Source organism: Terrapene carolina, unplaced genomic scaffold (assembly GCF_002925995.2).
Source record: "Terrapene carolina triunguis isolate 2854851 unplaced genomic scaffold, T_m_triunguis-2.0 Scaffold149, whole genome shotgun sequence".
NCBI classification, from domain to species: Eukaryota; Metazoa; Chordata; order Testudines; family Emydidae; genus Terrapene; species Terrapene triunguis.
This window is the reverse complement of record NW_020664500.1, coordinates 10,783-32,914: the sequence shown is the minus strand read 5'-3', so window position 1 is coordinate 32,914 and position 22,132 is coordinate 10,783. Positions and strand designations below refer to the sequence as shown.

General features: G+C 42.9%; 1 protein-coding gene across 1 annotated transcript; it reads left to right on the top strand.

The window, feature by feature from the left end:
• Positions 1 to 9,243: 9,243 nt before the first annotated feature.
• On the top strand, positions 9,244 to 14,089 carry LOC113406915 (pulmonary surfactant-associated protein A1-like). The gene is made up of 4 exons (XM_026653790.1): positions 9,244 to 9,412; positions 10,526 to 10,648; positions 12,505 to 12,582; positions 13,713 to 14,089. The coding sequence occupies exons 1-4, from the start codon at positions 9,244 to 9,246 to the stop codon at positions 14,087 to 14,089; spliced, it is 747 nt and encodes a 248-aa protein (XP_026509575.1).
• The last annotated feature ends 8,043 nt before the right edge of the window (positions 14,090 to 22,132 follow it).

The window sequence follows — 22,132 nt, the reverse complement described above, 5'->3', positions numbered from 1 at the left end:
GCATTGGGAATCCTCATAAGCAGAAGGGAGTGAGAAATTTCTCACACACTTCCCCATCCTGTGGAGCCAGAGCTCTTGGTAACTTGGTAACCAGAGTTTGCGGCCTTGAGGCCCTAACAAACATTCCTGAGGGCACATCCTGCTCTTCTAAAATGCATGTATCGGCAACTTCAACACAATTCTTATCAGGAAGGATGTGGGGTCAAGCTGCCCTTTCTGTGGCACCCAAACCCCCTCCCCTCCTGCCTTGGTCAAGCTGAGGCTGCTGCATAGCCATTTTACGGCCTGCTGACTTGACTACTTTTAGCAATGAGCAACAGTAGGTTCAGACACTTTACTGGTTTGTCAAAATCTCCCCATACACAGCTTCCCAGGAGTGTCCTCAAACCATTCTCTCACCAATGCAGGAAGAGAAGGAGGTACCACAGGTATACAGAGTAATAGACACACTGGTCCTAGCTTCTCCTTTTCCCAAGATCTTCCTGGATGTTGCTACCCAGGGAGCCTGCATAGTGTTGGACTCTACACCATGCCGGGGAGTGATCTTTTTCCTATCCTACACTGTAGGGACTCCTCTGTATGGCCAATTCATACACTGTGCTTCAGCAAAACTTTGAGTTCCAATATTAGGGAATGGAGTATTTTTTGGCAGTAAAGGAGGGGTCCCTTGTACAGGCCAATACACAGCAAAGGTCTCCAGCCAGTCTAAGAATGTGCAACATGACTGCTACTTCAAAATTGGCATAGAATAGCAACTCTTGATATAATGTCCATTATGTGGATTTCATAATGTTGAATCTTCACTTGCAAAATAACCTCTTTAAAGTCCTATTGTTGGAAAGTTGTCTTGGCCAAAAATATGCCAACTAGAATGGCATAGATTCTGTGAAGAAGGAAGATTTACTATTCTACAAACAAAACTCTTGGCTTTATCTATCTTTGATTATTACAATGTAGCCACTTAGTTGATTTTATCATTTCATTACACAGCTAGAAGGACTTTCCTTTCTTATATGAAGATTGCTGGATAACACCCGTCCTTGTGATAAATAGATTTAGGAGGGGTTATACTTCCAAAATCAAACACAGACCTGGAAACAGCAGGAAATCTGCCCCTTTTGTAGGACTTCAACATTGTACCAAAACCAAAGTCTGATGCTGAGGCCGCTGTGGGTGACTTAACATAGGGTTCAGCCTGAGTACCTGCATCTCCCCAGTGATATCTTTTCTTTTATGTGGATACATGGGATACCAGGCAGCAGGACCTGTCTGCTGTCTAGAGTTTCGCTTATTTTCTCCTGTTGTTTTACAGCATCTGGATGAGTGGGTTCTCTTCTCTTAGAGGCCGTGAAAGGAGCGATGTTTTGTGGTGCTTTTTAATGATGCAGCTACTGGTGTGCAAAGTAACCTGCTCATTCAGGTGCTGAAAAACACCTAGAGAGACAGTGTGGTTCACTAGAGTGGACTGAGACTTGAGAGCTTGGGTGAAATCTTGGTGCCACTGAAGTCATGGTTCTGTTTCTTGTTCTGCTGCTGACATGCTGTGTGACCTTGGGTGAGTTGTTTCCTTTCTCTGGGTCTGTTTCCCCTCCCATTCTTTGCCTTTCCTGTCTGTTTGGAATGAAAGCTATTGGAGACAAGGATTGTCTCTTAATATGTGTATGCACCGTGCCTCTAGGTACTATTGTAATGCAAAAATAGTAATAAGAAAAAATGAAGGACACTCTAGAACTCAGAGGCCCGACCGTCTATATCTGAGATGGACAAGGTTTCTTGTACTGTTCCTTTTTGAACCTCCCCTAATGTGCAGTTTCTTGACTCCTAGAATGCACCGAAACCAATTTGGATAAATACTGAAGTTCGGAGGCCTTTTCTAACCTTTTTCAGGTTCAACCATCATTAATAAGATTATTACCTTCTCCTGGCCACTGCAGGAGTGGTTGTTACATAAACTGATGTATTAAAGTTTATGAAAACTGATATTTGCCCTGTAATTTTTGAGACAAAAGCACATAACGCTTGGTATCTTTACTCAGCTGTGTAAAGTTAATTAAATGTTCCAGGAAGCATCAGTGATTAAGTATTTATTCAGAAAAAGATTTTTTCAGAAAAACATTTGGGAATCAGGAAGTTAAGTGTATTTGACGTCTAGCTGGGAACCTGTCTAGCTCTTGTTACCTTTAATGACAGACCTCTATTATGAACCAATAGTTGTAATAGGCTTAATTCCACATTGATCTTTGAATTTGCCTATTTATAGCGAGCTCAGTTTCTAAAGCTTTCGTGCACTCTGATAATAGTAACCAAATAGGTAGTATCTAGTCTATTGTTCAGGGTATCATGACACGGTTATCCCCTATAATGTGTTCTCCAATGATCTCCAATTCAATTGGAAATATCTAAACCAATGGGGCCTCCGCCACTTCCCTTGGGGACCATATACATTCAAATAGATGTCATGATTAAGAAATGTTTCCTGCTATTTAGCCTAAATCTTCCCCTGTGCTAGACTTCATCCCATTACTCCCAGTTGGACCAGCTCTAAACAGCTCCTTTTCCTCCTTGGTGTAAACACCCCATCATTGATGTGATTGGGTGCCTCGGGCAGCCCACTCTGAGAATGCCACATTCAGGGCAGACAATCCCCCAAAACTGTGGTTTATTCTTTAATTAGATTCACCCAACCGGTAACAAAACAGCTTCTGCAGTACCACACTGATTAACCAGAAACCAAACAACAGTTCCCTTAGGCATTCCAGCCCTTGGCTCCCATCTGGGCATCCCTATCTAATATATTGAGAGGTTATTGAAAACCCGCTTTACCATATGTGAGGTTCTTTCTAAGCCCAAAGGATCAGACCCATAGACCGAGGTCAATATATAACACAGATCTTACCCAAATGTCATGCTGTCAGCCAATCCTTAGTAAACTAACTAAAGATTTAATAATAAAAGAAGAGAGTCATAAATAGATCATATACATGCAAATGATTGTGAAGTCCTTATATCAGGTCTGTAACACTGATGTCATAGGCTGCTGGCTTGTAAAGTCTGTCTGATAACTTCCAAAAGATTGAAAGGACCTCAAGCCATAGTTCAAGATGCTCATTTTAGCTATAAATTCATAGTCCAGAGCAGAGAGCGGCAACATGGAGCAGTTTCAGGTGTCTTTTTATATCCTCTGCCATATGCATGGAATATTACTGTCCCAAACAAAGCCCACAGCCCCTGTATGTGGAAAGTTACTGGCCCAAGGTGGAGTCCAGGTTCACCTGAGCATATCACATGCCCTTACATGCTTTGCTGACTCATGCGGGTGGCCATTGGCTTCTTGCTGTCTGAGGCATGAAGAGCTATCTGGACAGGATGAGGGTTTGTCAATGGCCCATTGTGAGAGTGGAGTAACTGGGCAATAAAATGGCAGATGAAATTTAATGTTGATAAATGCAAAGTAATTCACATTGGAAAGCATAATCCCAACTATACATATAAAATAATGGGGTCTAAATTAGCTGTTACCACTCAAGAAAGAGATCTTGTAGTCATTGTGGATAGTTCTCTGAAAACATCCACTCAATGTGCAATGACAGTCAAGAAAACGAACAGAATGCTGGGAATAATTAAGAAGGGGATAGAAAATAGGACGGAAAATATCATGTTGCCTCTATATAAATCCATGGTATGCTCACATCTTGAATACTGCGTGCAGATGTGGTCACCCCATCTCAAAAAAGATATATTGGAAAAGGTTCAGAAAAGGACAACAAAAATTATTAGGGGTATGGAATGGCTTCCGTATGAGGAGAGATTAATAAAACTGGGACTTTTCAGCTTGGAAAGAGATGGCTAAGGGGAGATATGATTGAGGTCTATAAAATCATGACTGGTGTAGAGAAAGTAGAAAAGGAAGTGTTTACTACTTCTCATAACACAAGAACTAGGGGTCACCAAATGAAATTAATAGGCAGCAGGTTTAAAACAAATAAAAGGAAGTATTTCTTCAGACAACGCACAGTCAACCTGTGGAACTCCTTGCCAGAGGATGTTGTGAAGGCCAAGACCATAAAAGGGTTCAAAGAAGAACTAGATAAATTCATGGAGGATAGGTCCAATCAATGGCTTTTATCCAGGATGGGCAGGCATGGTGTCCCTAGCCTCTGTTTGCCAGAAGCTGGGAATGAGCGACAGGGGATGGATCACTTGATGATTACCTGTTCTGTTCATTCCCTCTGGGTCACCTGGCACTGGCCGCTGTCAGAAGACAGGATACTAGGCTAGATGGACCTTTGGTCTGACCCAGTAGGGTCATTCTTATGTTCTTATGGAGTGTCTCTGATAGGCCATCAACACACAGCTGTCTGGCCCAGATGTAACTCTATCTGCGGGGTGTCACTCTGGAATACGCCACATGTTTAAGATACATAGACACTATTCATAACTTCAGATACAAAGGTAATACATGCATATGAACAGGATAATCATACTTAGTAAATCATAACTGTTCCATTGACACCTTCCATGATATACTTTGTACAAGATATGCTGCTATTGTATAACAGTGGTAGCAACAATGATTCAAATGTTATCTTTCTTATACACAGCAGCACAACTGACATAATTTTGTGTGTGTGTGTGTGTGTGTGTGTGTGTGTTACTGCTGGTGCAGGTAGCGATACCAGTGGGTAAGGTTACCCAACACTTCCCATTACAACCTAAGAACCAGTTTTCATTTGCTTATAACTTTGTCAAACTTTAAATGTTCAGGCATGTCGGCCTCAGCCTGAAATTTTTTTTAAAAGTCTCACCAAAAATGGTGCAGCCATTTCTGAGAGTGAGGTTAGGTGAGGAGAAAACGCATTGTTTTACCCATTTTAACAAATTATTTTTAAGAATTTTTTTAGACATTCTGGCACCTGAAGTTGCTGCTCTGAGCTGCTGTGGCACTGGACACCTGAACTGAAAGCCTGTAGATCCTCTTGTGCACTCAGTGCTCACCCCCAACCCGCTGTTTCTGCCCAGGCAGCAAGAAGGAGGGGGAATCAGCCTGACTTAGATTTCAGAGTGTTGAGGAAGTGGAGGCGGGGCATGGGGAGAAGGGGTTGCAGGCAGGGTGAGGGGTGGGAACAGTACAATAGCTAGAGATAGGGGTGGGAAGCAGTAAGAGACAGAAGGTGGAGTGTGTGCATAGCAGCAAGTGAGGGAGATAGTATTGGAGGGGAGGGGCAGTTGCATAGTTGCTTGAGAAAGAGGAAGGGAGAAGGATTTTAGATAACTGTAAAGATGGCTCTGTGATCATCCTAAATAGGTCTGGATAGGAGCAGTGGAGGAATAAGGCAGGATTTGGGCAGTGGAGCACATAGGAAGAGAGGGGGACAAACAGGCTTGTGGGAGGGAGGGGGCAGATGGGTCTATTACCACTAGAGGATTCTCCCCTTCAGAACCTGGAATGAAACCCAGGAGTCCTGACTCTCTACATTCCTTACAGCTGGTTACAACCCAGTTTTTCTGTGCCACAGGAAATTCCAAGTTGGCTTGTTTTTTCATTCTGAATTGGAACAAAAGTTCCAAAATTTCATTTAAGAAAATTCAAAGCGACATTTTGTTTTGACTTTATCAAAACGTCTCAACTTTAATATTATAAATTGTAATAGAACAGAAAAGTCAAAATGATAAAGTTGAAATAAAACATTTTTACCTTATAAAAATCAGATTTTCAGAGAAGTTTTCATTGAAAAAATTGATGAAGTTGATACGTGCCCAAGGAAGGTTTCAGTTTTGTTGAAGCATCATTTTCTGACAGAATTTTTTTCTCTCAGAAAAATTTACTTTGCTGTTAGCAAATAGGTATGAACAGGGCCGTCCCACAACATTTTGGCACCTGAGGTGGCGAGCTCAAATGATGCCCCCACACCTCCTCGCTTGGCCCAAAACTTTGAAACGTCTCAATTCTGCCTTCTTCCTGTTCTACTCCTCTCATGGTACTGCTCTGCTACCTACCCCAATAAAGGAGAACTAACAACTTAAAATGCCTTGTTCAAAAATTTTAAGTAACACTTAACTTTCAAACGCCTGAACAGCAAATGTAACTTTTCTTGTCTGCATGGTAAACACTGGCATTTTTATCTGTTTGAATAATCAATGTAATGCTTTCCGTGCCTTCTTGGTTGCAAAGATTTGAACTGCTTCTTGAAGGTCCACAGTCTGGGCCAGCTCATGCTCTGTTGAGATGGTTACAAGGCCGACCAGCCTCTCCTGTGTCATTGTGGAGCATAGATGTGTTTTTATTAACTTCAGCTTTGAAAAGCTGCGTTCTCCACTAGCAACTGTTACAGGAAGTGTTAGAAGTATGCACAGAGCAACAAAAGCATTTGGAAAGAGGGTGGTCATCTTATTTGTGCACATATATTCCAGAACAGCCTTTGGAGATGATCCTGCTGAAATGTATCTTGAAAGGACTTTCAGTTCATCACCTAAATCACTCGCATCACTATCGCGCATGTCATCATGTGTCGACACTGTCTCTAGTGCCCTGCATTGCTGGTGTAGGTCTTCTTCAGGTATAGTGAGGAGTTTTGGAATATCATACAACATCCCAAATATACTGCTGTGTTCCATGAGCTGCATGAAATGTTCTTCAACTGTCTGTATTGCACAATCTAGCACCTGGTTAAAGAATTCAACTTTGAATTGTTGTTTGGGGTCTCTTAAGGGATTATCCCATGCCTCATAATCAAAATGTCGTCTTCTTCGGTGACTCTTGTATTCTTGAATGGGTGGGAAAATAGCTTCAGTGTGAAGTTCCTCTGCCAACTTCTGTGCACTCTTCAGAACGTTTTGAAATCCCTCATCTGACTGGTAAGACTGTAGGTATTACTTTGCTTTGTCCAGTTGTTCCGTTGCTCCAGATATATCAAGGTCAGCACCTTGGAGTCTCTTGCTTACAACATTTATTTCAAACAGCATGTCATGCCACAACACTAAGCCACACAGAAATTTGAAGTTATGTATGTTTCTGGTGATTCCATTTCCTTCTGCCACTGTTCTCCCATGAACAGTTCCTGTCATAACATTATCCTCCATAATGGCAACTATGGCATAATCTATCTTCCCAATTTGGTGTTTGATAGGCTTTATCACCTCCACTCGCCTTTCCCATCGTGTGGCACTCAGTGGTTTCAGTGTCAGGGAGGATGTTCCCAGATGTTGCTTCAAAATTTGTCATCGATGAATTGATGCAGAGAAAAATACATAGATGCTTTAAATTACATTTTAAAAGTCAGCAGCCTCACTAGAAGCTGATGCTGCATCACTGACCAACAAGTTCAATGAGAACTGCATGGGACAAAAAAGCTTGAAGGTTTAACTCTCGGATCCGTGTCTGCACTCCTCTGTTCTTTCCTCTCATGTTGGCGCCATTATCGTAGCCCTGACCTCTCATGTCAGCTATGACAGTTCCCGTATCTTCCAGCTTTTTAAGAAGCACATTTGTCATACCAGCTCCTGTAGTATCATCAATGTCAATAAATTCTAGAAAATGCTCTCTGACAGTCACCATTGCAGGGACATTTTTCATTAGGTTCTGTTGTTGTTACAAAACGCACCATTAAAGTCATTTGTTCCGTTGTGAACTGGACCACGATCAGTGACTCATTTAATGTAGATCACTAAATAGCCACTAGAAAGGAACAACTTTTACCAAGGACATAAAAATGTAAGGTAATATAAAGAAGTCTTCCATTTCCAGTATGTTTCCACCATTTTTAAGGCCTCTTTGCACTGCCAGAATTGTGTAAAAGGAATTTAATCTCAATAAGAATCTGGCTTCCTGTTTCGTGGGTGATATTATCCCCCTCATATTATCATGTTAAACTATCCTTAGTGGAATATGGAATTTCCCTTACAATATTCTGTGGTGCATCTACTTATACCTTAGTGCATCAACTAAATTCTTATCTGGGAGTTACTCTGAATAGGGCACAGGTGGAGATGGTGTGTCCTGTTTTTTATGCTTTGTCTCTATTATGGTAGATTTTACTTACTCATGAGCTTTCAGCTCCAGTCACTGATGGGCATATAACACTTTTACACTATGGTATATGAGAAAATAATATGTATATAATAAAAGTCAGCTGTGTTCTGGCTTGTTTTTCTTCTGAGACATTTAAAATCACAATGAAGATGTAATTATTTAATACTTAGAGTAAATAGAAGATCTATGGAAACGTTATATCCTGCAAACAACTCATGACAGACATCTCTGCAATCATCTATTCTTCTGCTCCAAGACTATTTTACCCAATTAAAATGTAATATCTTAGCTCAACAAAATGGGAAGGCATCAGTGCATGTTGACTTTTCAAATGTTCTTGCGCACGGCTTTAAACATAAAGAAAATCGAAGCAAAAATCATTCAAGGTAACTGTTATCAAATGTCTGTGTTGCTGGCCAAATGAATATCCAATTACACGCACAATACATTTCCAATAGACACAAAAACGTATCTCCAATTACACGCCCTATAAATTGGACCTTCATCATGCTCCTTTTGCATTTCACATTGGAGCTGAGAGGTAAGTTGAACTTCTTTATAAATCACAAAAAAAAAATCTAGTTAAAGTATAACATAAAGTCTCAATTTAAACTTCCAATTTTAGATGCTTTTGTGCACTTCCTTCTGTTGCTAATACACCAGTCTATTTTTACTGAGGAAATCACCACTGATACAGAAGTGTTTATAAAATGCTATTTATGACAATGAAGAGAGAGAGGCAGAAGAAGAATAAAGTCTGAATGGTTGCTTTTCCCTTTTAAAACATAAATAATTAAGACAGTATACCCAGAGTAATCTTGATTGTTTTTTTCTGACTGTAGTGGACATGCCTACCTATTGCTACATAAGTAATACTGGAGTTACACTTGTCACACAAGAAAAAATGAGATAAGTTAATCAATAGCTTTATAAAAAAGTTTTTTGCTCTCTAGACAGATGAGTATATTTTGTAAAGGATTAATTGTTTCATTTTGGTGCACTGTAATAATCATTCAAACTCCAACCGCTTTATGGCTACACTAATCATGTTAGTAGCGCAGGGGGAAAAAGACTAAGCTGAAAAGATTTCAGTCCCAAACAGAAAATGTTATTTTGAAATAAAGAATTCTCACTTCTCAATCATTTTTAATTTTGAAAAAAAGCACTCAGCACTGGGTAGTAAATACTCTTTGTTTTATAGCTGGCCTCCAACAATGTCGCCCCAATTGTTTCACGTAGTCACAGCAATAGCCTTTTTGCTGTCGACGAGCCATGCTGGGGACCACCATGAAGGAATTCAGAGAATCCCTGGCAAACCTGGACTGAACGAATTGCCTGCGAAAGAAGGAAAGCCTGGTTTAAAAGCAGTCCCAGGACTTCAAGGTAATTGCAGTGGTCACTCACCCCAGATATAGAGATATTCTGCTGTGTTTCATTATTTGTATCTGATAAACCAAATTCTACTTTGTTGCACTTTCTGTCCCATTTTCGAAAGTGACAGACATTTAGAAGCCCAAGTCTCGTTGAAAGTTAGTGGTACTTGGTTACTTAGCTGTTTTTCAGAATGTTACTCCGCCCCCCCAAGCTATAAGACCACCAGCTAATGTGATTGTGAAGGAATCAAAATGTGTCTACAGGGATGCTGGGGGTGAAGGGGTTGTTCCAAACATATTGCGCTCATTCAGTTTTTAAAAGTCCCTTTTCTGTCATGTAGACAATTTCTGCATATCGTACAGAAGAATGAAAATCTGGAATTGTTTTCCATGTGATGTGAATACTACAAGTCCAGCTTGTAATGAACTGCTACTTACAGAGCCAAATCCTATTTGCCTTTATGTCAGTGGGACTTCTTGGGCAAAGTGAAGTTGCTCTGTAATATCATGATTTCACTATAAAAGTAACTAAATGTTAAAGACTCTAGATGCCTTTCCAGCCTGGTCTGTACTGCTGGAAGTGAGTACCAGTCACATGGTACTCACTTTGTTGATCTGTGTTCACGTTTGCAACTAATCCAGGAACTCTTGCAGTGAACACCAATCTGTGTGTGTGTGTGTGTGTGTGTGTGTGTGTGTGTGTGTGTAGCCTCTCTAGCTGATCATTCTGGGGAGTTGGAAAATATAAGTGGTAGTGCCTTTCTTAGAACTTTCCCAGGCTCCCTCACCACATAGCCCTATTGGCCATTGTGTGATCTTCCTTCCAGATTAGAGGACAAGTGAGCAGCTTCCTGCAACCCAAACATCAAGGATGTTGCAGGGACCAGGTTTCTAGGCACTGAAAGTGCATTTGCTCTTTCATTGTAGGGAGTAAATGTTCTGCCTCTGACATGCATCCAACCTTCACCTAAATCATGTCGGGTAATGAAAAGCTATTGAGCTGATGTAATGCAATCTGTTCCCTTGAAGGTCAGCAGCAGTGCTTATTCTGAATTAAATGCATCATTTGGGAAGAAGCTCAGTGAGGAGTCTGGCAAGTTTTCACTCATGTATTTCCCTTCAGCAGGTCCCCCAGGGCCACCAAGTTCCATGAGAGATCCTCCTGGAAAAGATGGGCTTCATGGGCCACAAGGGCTGAGGGGTGAACGAGGCGAGAAGGGAGAGCAAAGTCAGCCTGGACAACCAGGTGAAAAAGAACAATCTGTTCATTTAACCTTATGGAGTGGGGGTGTCTCTCTGTATGTACCTGTGTTTCTATCTAAAGCAACCTAGAGAAAAATGGCCATAACTGAGTTTTTTAACTTTCAGTTCTACTCCGAAAAGTGACTATGTGAAAATGGCATCTTCTTACTCAGCTGATCTTCTTCGTGTGTCTATTCAGTTGTGTCTGTTGGCTTTTCTGGCTAGGATAATTTACTGTGGCTTACTCCTGGTATGGCTGCAGAAGTGATGCAACTGAAAATGAGAGAGCTAGGACTGCATTGGTGTCACTGGGTGCGTTTCAAAACCTGCAGCCAGGAGGCTCGGAGCTCAGGTCTACAGACATTTGGACTCAGGCTCTGAAGCCCGGGGAAGGGGCAAGTTTCAGAGCCTGAGCTCCAGCCTGAATGTCTACAGAGCTGTTTTTAGCACAGTGACGTAAGCCCCACGAAACTGAGTCTGTAGACCTGGGCTCTGAGACTTGCTGCTGTAAGATTTAAAACAACGTGTCGACATACCCATTACGGGCATAACTGGGATTGCAGAACCTTTACACTTAAGGTATATCTACACCAACTCAAGTAGCCACACCTGACCCTCTGAGGTCCTAGGTACAATGTAGGTGACTAGTCCAAGCTGCTGCCCATGCCACCATAGCCATACTGCTATTTTTAGCATGCTAACTTGAGCAGAGTTGGTGTGTGTTTGCCTGCCTGCGCTGAGACACACCCTCCCAGCTGCTGGTAGGCATAACCTTAGAGATGATGTACCAGTAGGAAAGAGTGCAGCTTGTCTTTCAGAGCCTAGGTTGGGTTTGCAGCACTGGAAGTGAGAACAAAAATGTCTCTCTCTTTGTAAAAGAATATGTTTAATACAGACATCCCAGAGAGACTATAAACCTGAATCTCCTAAATGCCATCGTTACAGAGTCACTCTTCAAAGTACAGTCGTACTTTAAACATAAGAGATTAATTTAATCAAGCTAATTGACACTGTACAAGCTGACAAGAGATGATTACATTTCTGCAAGGTTATCCACAAGGTTTGAATCCATGATCAACAGCACCAAAGCTTCTACCTTCCATTATAATTACAAGGAGACACAACACCCACTTTACAAGTCTGTTACACTTGATTCTGCTCCACCACCAACACCCCATGTGGTCAGGGCTTTCCAGAGCAGCTATCAAGTCACAAGTAGTATCTCATCACAGCAAAATCTACTTCTCTGACCATATCCTGAGCACAGGCCAGCCTTTATCATTAGCAGCCGCAGAGTAGAAAACTACAGATTATAGCCCAGATTCTCCTGACCAACCAGGTCCCAGGGGGATTGGAGGTGAAGGGGGTGAGTGCTACAAAGATAGTTTTTAATCTACCTTTGCAGCTTCCCAGTGCTGTGACCAGGAAGCACTGAAACAGCCTGAAGGATGTTGTATCTTACACCGGCTGTCAGTTGTATCTCAAGGAGCCCATACACTATTTTAGCATCAACCAGGCACAGCAGTACGCCTGCCAAACCCTCTTTTGCCTGATGCAAAGCACCGGTGGGGCATTAAAGACTAACACAAAGATCTCAATTTTAATTCTTCATCAGTGGTTTCCTTCTTAAAGTAGTTTCCACAAGCCTTGTTTATTATCAGGATGGTCAGCATATGAAACGGCCCTTCATTTAACACACTGAGATCAAATTCTTTCACATGGAAAAATCAAACAAATGTAACTCAGTCACAAGTGTTTTAGAAAACCTGCTATTAATTTTACACAATGACATCCACATTATCGGTGAAGCCTGGTCCTAACACTTAAACTTAAGGGCATAATTTTTTTTTTGGTCCATAGGCCTACCTGCTATTCGTAATCCTGAATTAGAAGAAACCCTCAAAGGATTCAAAAATCAAATTGCCAGACTGGAAAGAGGTAATCTGTCTGCTTTTGCTTTCTGCCCCACCCATAACTTGATTAACAAGTGTGGAAAAAATAAGCCATGAAATACCAGCTCCTTAAAAATAGTCTGAGTCTTGTTCCATTTATTTTTACATTCTTTTTATACAAAGGAACAAGGATCTCTGGGGATGGGCAATGATACATTCTGTATTGTGTTAAAGAGGTTAACCTGTGGGCTATATAATTAGTTACTAGGGTTCCTCCTACCAGCCCCAGATAACTGTGATAGGTTGAAACACTGATGCAAACGAGGGAAAGGTGGCTTATTGCATAATCCCTTTCTGTGCAGAAGTGCTTTCAGGAGTATCTCTCTGGGTCACCTGAATTCTGTGAGTGACCCTGATGGCCATCACAGTTAATCTGTGGCTACAAAAGTGCCAACAGTGTAATACCTAACTAAGGCCTGCAAAGATTTATGCATGTGCTCAACTTTATGCACTGTGGGTAGTCCCAATGAAGTCAGTCCCATTACTCAGTGTATGCAAAGTTAAGCAGGTGCACTAGTCTTTAAAAGATAGGAGCCTAAGGAGCGGTGGATTTTTTTTTTTTATTTAAAATTCTTCTCTTCTCTCCTTCATTTTTTCCCCTCCCATCCACATTCCCTTTGACTCCTTTTCATTATAATTTCTCTCTCCACTTCTCCATCATCTTCATCTATTTCTCCTCTCTTTCCCATCTCTTTCCTATCTCCTATTCCCTTCTAGTCTTGTAACTAACTCTAATGAATTCTCCTCCCCTTCTCTTTCTCCCTTTTCAACTCCCTCCTCCATTCTCCTCTCTTCTTGAGTTTATATTCTCTTTGTTCCGAAGCAACTAGACAGGAGCAATAGCCTACTCAATTTAGCATGTCATTGATGTTCCATCCAGCAGAGGACAGTGTTTGGTAGGATAGCATGACATAGCCCATGCTCTGGGTTTTTTTAATCTGGGGGCGGGGAGGAGAGAGAGTTGTATGAAGTTTGCAATTTGCGTTCCTTATTGTATTCGGAAGGGTTATTTTATTATAGAAGAATACAGAAAGAGGGAGTCCCAGTATAGGAGTAATCATGAGAGTATACAATGATTCAAAAAAGTTTAACAAGATCTTTTGCTTTACTTTGTAGTCCTTGCCTTCGATGGGACCATAACGACATTTGGAAAAAAAATGTTTGCTACCAATGGGCAAGAAGTCGATTTTGAGACCACACTGGAAGCATGCAAACAGGCGGGCGGCTCCATTGCATCTCCCAGGAATAAGGGGGAGAATGATGCTGTTTTCAGTATTGTGAGGTTATTTAATAGCTATACCTATCTGGGTATTAAGGGGGGTGGGATTCCAGGTAAATTCAGTTTCCTGGATGGAACAGCCATAAATTATACAAACTGGCATGCAGGTGAGCCCAGTGACATAGGGAAAGAAAACTGCATGGAGATGTGCACTGACGGTGCCTGGAATGGCACAAGTTGCAACCAGTACCGCCTCACTATCTGTGAATTTTAATCCTTGCTCCTACACTTCCTTCAAAATGTCGGACATCTCTAGGGTCCTTTGAATTCTTTCTTTCATCCACAAACAAGAATCTGTTTTCTCAGCATTGTAGTTAGTGACTTCTGTGATTATTCTGTATGAGAAAATGAAAATCAATAAAGTCATGATGCACTATCTTCCTTCGTGATATTCATTAAGGCAATGCTAACCTGCTAACCAAAAAGGGAGAGCTACCTGTAACCACAGCACTGACTAATTTACAGGATTCCTCTCAACCCAACTGGGCTGCTGGTTTCATTTAGAAGCAGAATTTGCAATGTTTAATTACAGTTATGATATGCCAGCCTAGTCTACCAGCCTGGACCCATTTGGGGCACTAAGGGGTAACCTATGAACAAGAAAAATTGTATTGTTATCACAAGTTAGGCACATATCTGGTGATCATCACCAGGATGGGTATAGATGCTGGAAGTGATGCAGTATTTCTACATCATGTAATGTTAAATGTTATTGAGCATCCAATCCAAAAGTGTCATAAAATCACACAAAGGGCCACATCTCGTAGAAACATAGTTTAATTTTGACCAAAATTGGCAGAAAACTTCTAAATACAATTAATAATGTAACTATGTACTTAAAATAGTACTGTTTGGAAAGTTTGGGAATTTTTAGCTCCAAATTATCTATTTTATGCATTTTCCCATACTTTGCCTTTGTCTGTAGTCACACAAAAGTATGAGCTTGTTTGTACCATATAATACATCAAACTTTTTGTCATTATTTGTAGACTAGACTGATTTGAGAACAGTTTTTTCATCTGCTATTTTATGAAGTTATGCAGACAATAAGACTCCTGCCACCTAATTATAGAAAAAACATTATTGGCTCAACCGAAGACACAAGTCTAAAGTACACATGGTACACCTGTAATTATCTCCTTACTACCACTGAATACAATGACAATACATGTCTACTTATATAACAGTACTTAATTACATAAACTACTTATATAACAGTAATGACTCTTAGTAGAGGGCTGTAGAATGTCTTGTATGAATATATCATGTGAATTACAAAGTGTAACTATGTGCCGTTATGTAATCCCTACATATAACTATGAGCTACTGAATGTCTGATGTAACATTACTACTCCCTTGCCGAACCTGTGACTGATGAATACAGTACTCTGTTGCTACGCTCGTCACTGTCACAGTTGCATGCATCAGAATACACCAAATCTTCCCTCTGACATTTGCATCTCCTTGTTGCACAGGTACTCACACAGCCACACTGCATAAAGGTGGGGATAGCTTCTGGAACAGGTGGCAGCACCAGTATGTTAGGATGTCCGGTGCTACAGGGGACACTTGAAGATACTAACTGTTGCATGAGGCCATACATATGACTGATCATTTGCATGTTTCAGGTACTGTCTGAAGGAGTTCATTGTCGGTGGCAGTTTCTCAATGGTATGTTCTTCTTAGCAAATAATTTGTAGCTCACATTATCCAAAGGTGCCTGCTTCCCATCACAGTACAATAAAGATACCAGTGAGACCCAGGCCGCTGAGTCTGAAAAAGCTGCCTTGGGGGGGACTGCAGTCACCTACCTTCAAATTCTGCTAGTGATACCAAGCAAGAACTTAACTGATTCAGCTACTGCTTGGTTCGTCATTAACTCTCTCGTTAGGTCAGGTCTGTCAATGCCATGAATTCAAAGTAATGGTCCTAATTTATAAAGCAATCAACAGACAGAGACATAGCTACCTGCTAGACTGTTGTATCGGTGTTGCTGTGTGACTGCGTCTGAATGTTTCTGCTCTTTACCCTCAAAACCAATGGGAGTAGGCTTATAACTAACAACATGTGGTTACTTTACTGAGACACCACACCACCATGCTTGTTCTTGAAACAGGAAGAAATCACTTTTCTTTTGCTCAATGCTAGGGGGGAAATAAGCAGGATTCACATAGAATTTATCTCACTAGCTTTCCCCTAATCTGACCAACACCCAGTTCCAAAAGGCAATAATCCAAGTATTGTTTCTACCAAGTGGGGCTGCTGTGAGCAAGGCATGGGCTGCCAATGGGTGCAAAGAGCCACACGCAGGCTGCAGTCACATAGCTGTTTAAACTTTCAAAGTGCTCTAAAGTTCATAGACAGTCAGATTGGCTTGGAAATTTGTATGCTAGTAGAAGGCCTTGAGTACCATCTGGGGTCATGGTCAAGGGGTGCCAGAGATACAACTCCCTTCCCCTCCTGATAAATGAGTTGTGTTTAATTTTAAAGTGCTCGCAAATGCAGGACTACGTTGGCTTGAGCAATGGTATGCTAGACGAAGAGGCAGAATAGCATCGGGCGGGTACAATTTTGAAAGTCATTTGGTGAAGAACTCCTCCCCTTTCCCTTTATTTAAACAATGGGGCAAACTACACAGGGAACTCCAGTAGCGTTTTAGTCAGCGGTACAGTGAGTCCTGACGCAGCAGGCATGCAGTGCTGAGCTGAGACTATGCATGCTCAGTATGTACCATAGGCACACAAAGCCAGAGCCACAAAGATACCTAAATTCCAGTTTTAGGCACCACTGAGAGCCACAAAAACCCTGTTCAACTGCTTCCCAACCATATAAACTCATTTGGCACCTAAGTTTTTGCTCCAAATGTTGCCTAGGCACCTACGTTTCTGCAGCTGAGGACATGTATTGCTACTTCACTGTAGGAACCAGACACCTATCTCACACCTATGCCCCAAACCCAGGGCAAACAGGCATTGTGCTGCCTTTCTTCCCTGTGGGACTTGAGCTGGTTGGTAGGCTCAGAAGCCGCCTAACACCACACAAGGTGGTCGAGAAGAAGACAGACCCGTTAGCTCAATGGTTAGGGTATTCACTCAGGACACTTGAGAGCATGGGTCAGTTTCTTCACTTTCCCTGTTGAGGAAAAGGGCTTTGGGGGGTGGGGGGTCTGTCACTTCCCAGATGAGGGTTCTGAGAGAAGAAGCAGTGCTCCCGCCTCACCTTTACCCATTGATTAGGGTACTCACCGGGGAGGGGTCAATGCTGGTTCAATCTCCCGCCCAGTGAGCCAGGCTTAGAACAGGGGTATGCCATCTCTCAGGTGAGTGCCCCAATCATTAAACTAAGGCATAAGTTGATGTGGGCTACTCTACAGCTATTGGTGAAGCTATTCCAGTATTGTTCAATAATAATTGGGCCATAGTCTGAGGCCCTCTCTAGTCCAGGGGTTTGAGTGTTCACCCAGCAGGTAATAAAGTCAGGTTCAAATCTCCTCTTTGCTTGAGGGAAGGGGATTAGAACTGTGGTCTCTTACCAGTCAAGTGAATGGCCTAAGTACTAGTCTATGAGGTATGCTGATGGGTTGTGCCCTCAGTCAGTCTTGCTGAAGCTGTTCCACATTAACTACCTCTTAATTGGGTCAAAGCAAAGATGTGAAGCCCTCTATGATATGGGGGTAGAGGCCCCACATGGACAAACCTGGGTCAACTCCCCTTTCTGCTTGTTACAAAAGGGTTTGAACAGGGGAGCTGCACCCTTAGGTGCATGCGCTTGTCACTGGCTCTTCCACTTGTACTTAAACATTAATTGGGGCCCCAGAAAACAAACAAATCACCCTTTTGTTTCCAGTGGTCAGGGTATTCACCCAGGCTGTTAGAGATCCCACTTGAAACCACTCTGCCATACAGGCATTTATGAATAAAGTGGAACAGCTTCCACAGGCAACCCTGAGGGAGTCCCCCCTACCAGGTATATAGCCCACACACCTGACACTAAGTGATCCCCTTCAAATTGCTTCTTAACAGGAAGGGGGTTTGGGGATTTCACCCAGGCTATCCCATACCTTAGGTTAATGGTTTTCAACAGTGGATCTGCAACCCCCTGGGGGTCCATGTACCCTTTCAGGGGGGGCATGGGATCCCACGGCTGAAACCCAGTGCCTGAGGCCCAGAACCCAAGGCCTAGAGCCCCAAGCCCCAGTGCGCCCCATGGGGCAGAAGCCCTGAGCCCATGGACAGAGTTGAGGTGCATGGGGGGGGCAATGCCTCCCCCAAACTGCAGTGCAAGAGCAGGGCAGTCCTCGGGGCAGTTCCACCCCCACACACATCCCTCCTTCTCTCCCCGCCACCCCCACATCTTCCTCCCAACCAGTTCCAAGGTGGGAAGCCAGAACTGGGAGTGCGGAGTAGCTGCTGTTCTGGCTGGTGCCATGGAGCAGGCAGCCGCAGTGTTCCCTCCTCACTGCTGATGCCTCAGGTTAAAGCTGCTCCCAACCCCCTTTGCTCAGGTGGCTGGGGGAACTGATGCCTGGGGCCAGCAGTGGTGGGGGCTGCCTGGGCCAGGTGGAAGCTGGCCATGGAAAAGACCAAGGCAGTTATGCATAAAGCCTGGGAGATGTTTCACACTGAAGGGTGAAGGGCTACAGTGAGAGAGCGAGGCTAACTCTGCAGTCACTCTCAGAGAACTGGGATTATAGCTATGGAGCGATCTATAGGGAACAGAAAGGCCCGCAGGGTGAGAAGGCTGCCCAGGGAAGGAGGCGTCCTGATAACGCAGGACCAGAGCAAGCTCCTGTGACGACCCCGGTGCAAGGGCAAGACCTGGATAGAGCTCTGGGAGGTGCAGTTTGTTATAAAGCTCCCAGGAAAACAAGAGGATTGGGAAAAAACCTGAAGAAAGGTTAATGGTAGGAAGGATTCCAGGGTGGCAGAGGCAAGGTATCCGATGGAGGAGAGGATGGGCCTGGGTTCCCCTACCAGTCACTGGGAAAGCGGCATAAAGCACCCTGATGTGAAAGGATGAGCACAATTCAGCGCACAGAGATACGGGTGTGATGACACTGGGCCCAGAGTCAGGGCCAGAGACTTGACACAAGGGGTTGGACTTGTTTGTTGGATGTGACTCTCTGTTCACACCCCTCCCCACTCCTTAAAGGGTGGCACTAGACCATGACCTGGACTGAGAACCAAATCACAAGGAGAAGAGCAGGACCAGAGCAACCTTTGACAGGAGGCAATGCTACTTCACACGCAGCCATGGCGGGAGGGGGAGAAGGTTCGCTAGTGGTGAAGCCAGTCTACCACAGGTAGTTTAAAGCTGTAGTTCTAGTGCTGAACCAGGACCTAGTTCTGGTTGAACTGGTGCCTGTGTGACTCCTCACACCACTGTTTGGTGTATTCACTTTGGCAATACGTGTATCCCTTGCTGTACCAATGACATTGTTTATATTACGTAGTACCGTGTTTCCATGTGATCGGAACAGTGACATTAACCCAATCTATTGCTTATTATGCTGCAGAAAAATACAATGGGCATGACCTATGGCTTGCCCTGTGCACCTGCTCAGGGTGCAGGAATCAGAGTGTTAATTTCCTCTTAGATCGCCTCCTGGGGCAGTGAAGCTACTCAGGGCAGATTGTGAACTGACACTTCAGCCCTAGTGCTGTCAATCACTGTACTGTTATGTTTAACCCTACTGGAGCAATATTGGTGGTGGTATGATTTGTTTCTCTATAGCAAGTAGGAGCCCCACTCATGGACCAGGACCTTACTGTATTAGGTATTGTGCACACACAGCACCAAAAAAAAAGCCCTGTCCCAAAGAACTTACAATTTAAGAATAGGCCAAGAGTCAACAGGTGGATACAGATGTTCCACCAGGGGACCATGTTGTAGGGGATAATGGCTTTTTCTTGGCTTCCCTACTCTACCACTTTTCCAGGCCATGTTTTAGCACTTATGACCATCGTAAGATACGCTGGAGGGTAGGGATAGGATACAGAGGGACCTAGACAAATTAGAGGATTGGGCCAAAAGAAACCTGATGAGGTTCAACAAGGACAAGTGCAAAGTCCTGCACTTAGGACGGAAGAATCCCATGCACTGTTACAGACTAGGGACCGAATGGCTAGGAAGCAGTTCTGCAGAAAAGGACCTAGGGGTTACAGTGGATGAGAAGCTAGATATGAGTCAACAGTTGTTGCCAGGAAGGCTAACGGCATTTTGGGCTGTATAAGTAGGGGCATTGCCAGCAGATCGAGGGACGTGATCATTCCCCTCTATTTGACATTGGTGAGGCCTCATCTGGAGTACTGTGTCCAGTTTTGGGCCCCACACTACAAGAAGGATGTGGAAAAAATTGGAAAGATTCCAGCGGAGGGCAACAAAAATGATTAGGGGGCTGGAGCACATGACTTATGAGGAGAGTCTGAGGGAACTGGGATTGTTTAGTCTGCAGAAGAGAAGAATGAGGAGGGATTTGATAGCTGCTTTCAACTACCTGAAAGGGGGTTCCAAAGAGGATGGATCTAGACTGTTCTCAGTGGTACCTGATGACAGAACAAGGAGTAATGGTCTCAAGTTGCAGTTGGGGAGGTTTAGGTTGGATATTAGGAAAAACTTTTTCACTAGGAGGGTGATGAAGCACTGGAATGGGTTACCTAGGGAGGTGGTGGAATCTCCTTCCTTAGAGGTTTTTAAGGTCAGGCTTGACAAAGCCCTGGCTGGGATGATTTAGTTGGGAATTGGTCCTGCTTTGAGCAGGGGGTTGGACTAGATGACCTCCTGAGGTCCCTTCCAACCCTGATATTCTATGATTCTATGATCATTTCCCCTGCCTATAGACATGAGCCTTGCATGAGTCCTCACTTTGAGGATGGAGAAATGATGGCCTATACAGCAGGGGAATAGGCAGCAGTTACTAGATTGTTCTCTTTCTTATACTAGTTTTACACTCACATACCTGCATTGAAGTCAGAGTTACTCCTGAGTCTCCCCCATCTGAGAAGAAACTTAGGCTTCAGTATTTTTAAGATTAGGGTAAATGTAATCTTTCTTTTTAAAGTAGCTCAAGAAATTGGTTATGCAAATCAAAGCTTCCCTCAGGTGCTGGGCCCAATCCAGGTCAAGTGAGTAGTCACAGAGATTCATTGCAATATATGAGGGTTATTTACTGGCAAAGAGAAATGAGTTGCTGGTCAAAGTCTAGTGTTCAGTAGACATATACGCACCTCATACAATGTACATGCCACCTCATGTCTCAGTATAAGAAAGTGCTCATGCATCTTTGTTGTTGTTCTTAACTAACAGGCCATAGGCAGACCTGGAGTTTAGTCCTGTCAGTTCAGGAACTTGAAGCACATTGGCAAGGGATGTCTAAGAAGAAGCTTGACACACAGCTTACCCGATTGTATCTGTTCAGTGAATAAAGTGGAGAATTTCATCTCCAGCACACTCAGGCCAGCTCTCTTTATAGCAACTAAATTCACTTTGAAATTGTTTTGTTTTAAGTTGGCCTATGCATATATAACTCACAAACTAAGGTGAAGGATTTTTGTCAGCAAATGCCAGACTAAAACCCAACCCTGAAACCTTATTCATCCCCTAAGTTTACATAGCTCTGATGAAGGAAGCTAGCTGGTTTAGTATCCAGACTTACTTGCCCACACCTTCAAATACCACCCTGCTTCCTGGCACTCCAAATGATGCTGTATAATGTTTGAAACTCAGGTAGCTGGATATGTTGCTTCCAGGAAGGACATGTTAGTGTCACTGTGTCTCAGTGGGTCACCACTGAGGCTGCCAAATTGAGGCCAGGCCCCTGAGAAATAGGATAGATTCACCCCAAACTGGTGGTTACTTTATCATTAGATTATACCAAGCCAGTAACAAAAGTTAACTTCTGTAATCACCACACTGGCCAACAAGAAGTCAAAAATTCAATCTCCTTAGGCATTCCAGCCCTTGGCTCACTACCGAGACACTAGAGTTCATGATGAGAGGTTACTGAAAACCAATTTCATCAGTTCTAGGGACGTCCCAATCTAAAGGGACCAGCCACCTAACCAGATCAATATATAACTCAGATCATACCCAATAATCACACTGATGCCAGTCCTTTAGTAAATAAAAACTAAAGGTTTGATAAAAGAAAAGAAGAGTTATAAATGGTTAATTGATCATATACATACATATGATTGCTAAGTCATTATATCAGGTTTGAAGCAGTGATAGAATAAACTGCTAGCTTGCAAAAGTTGCT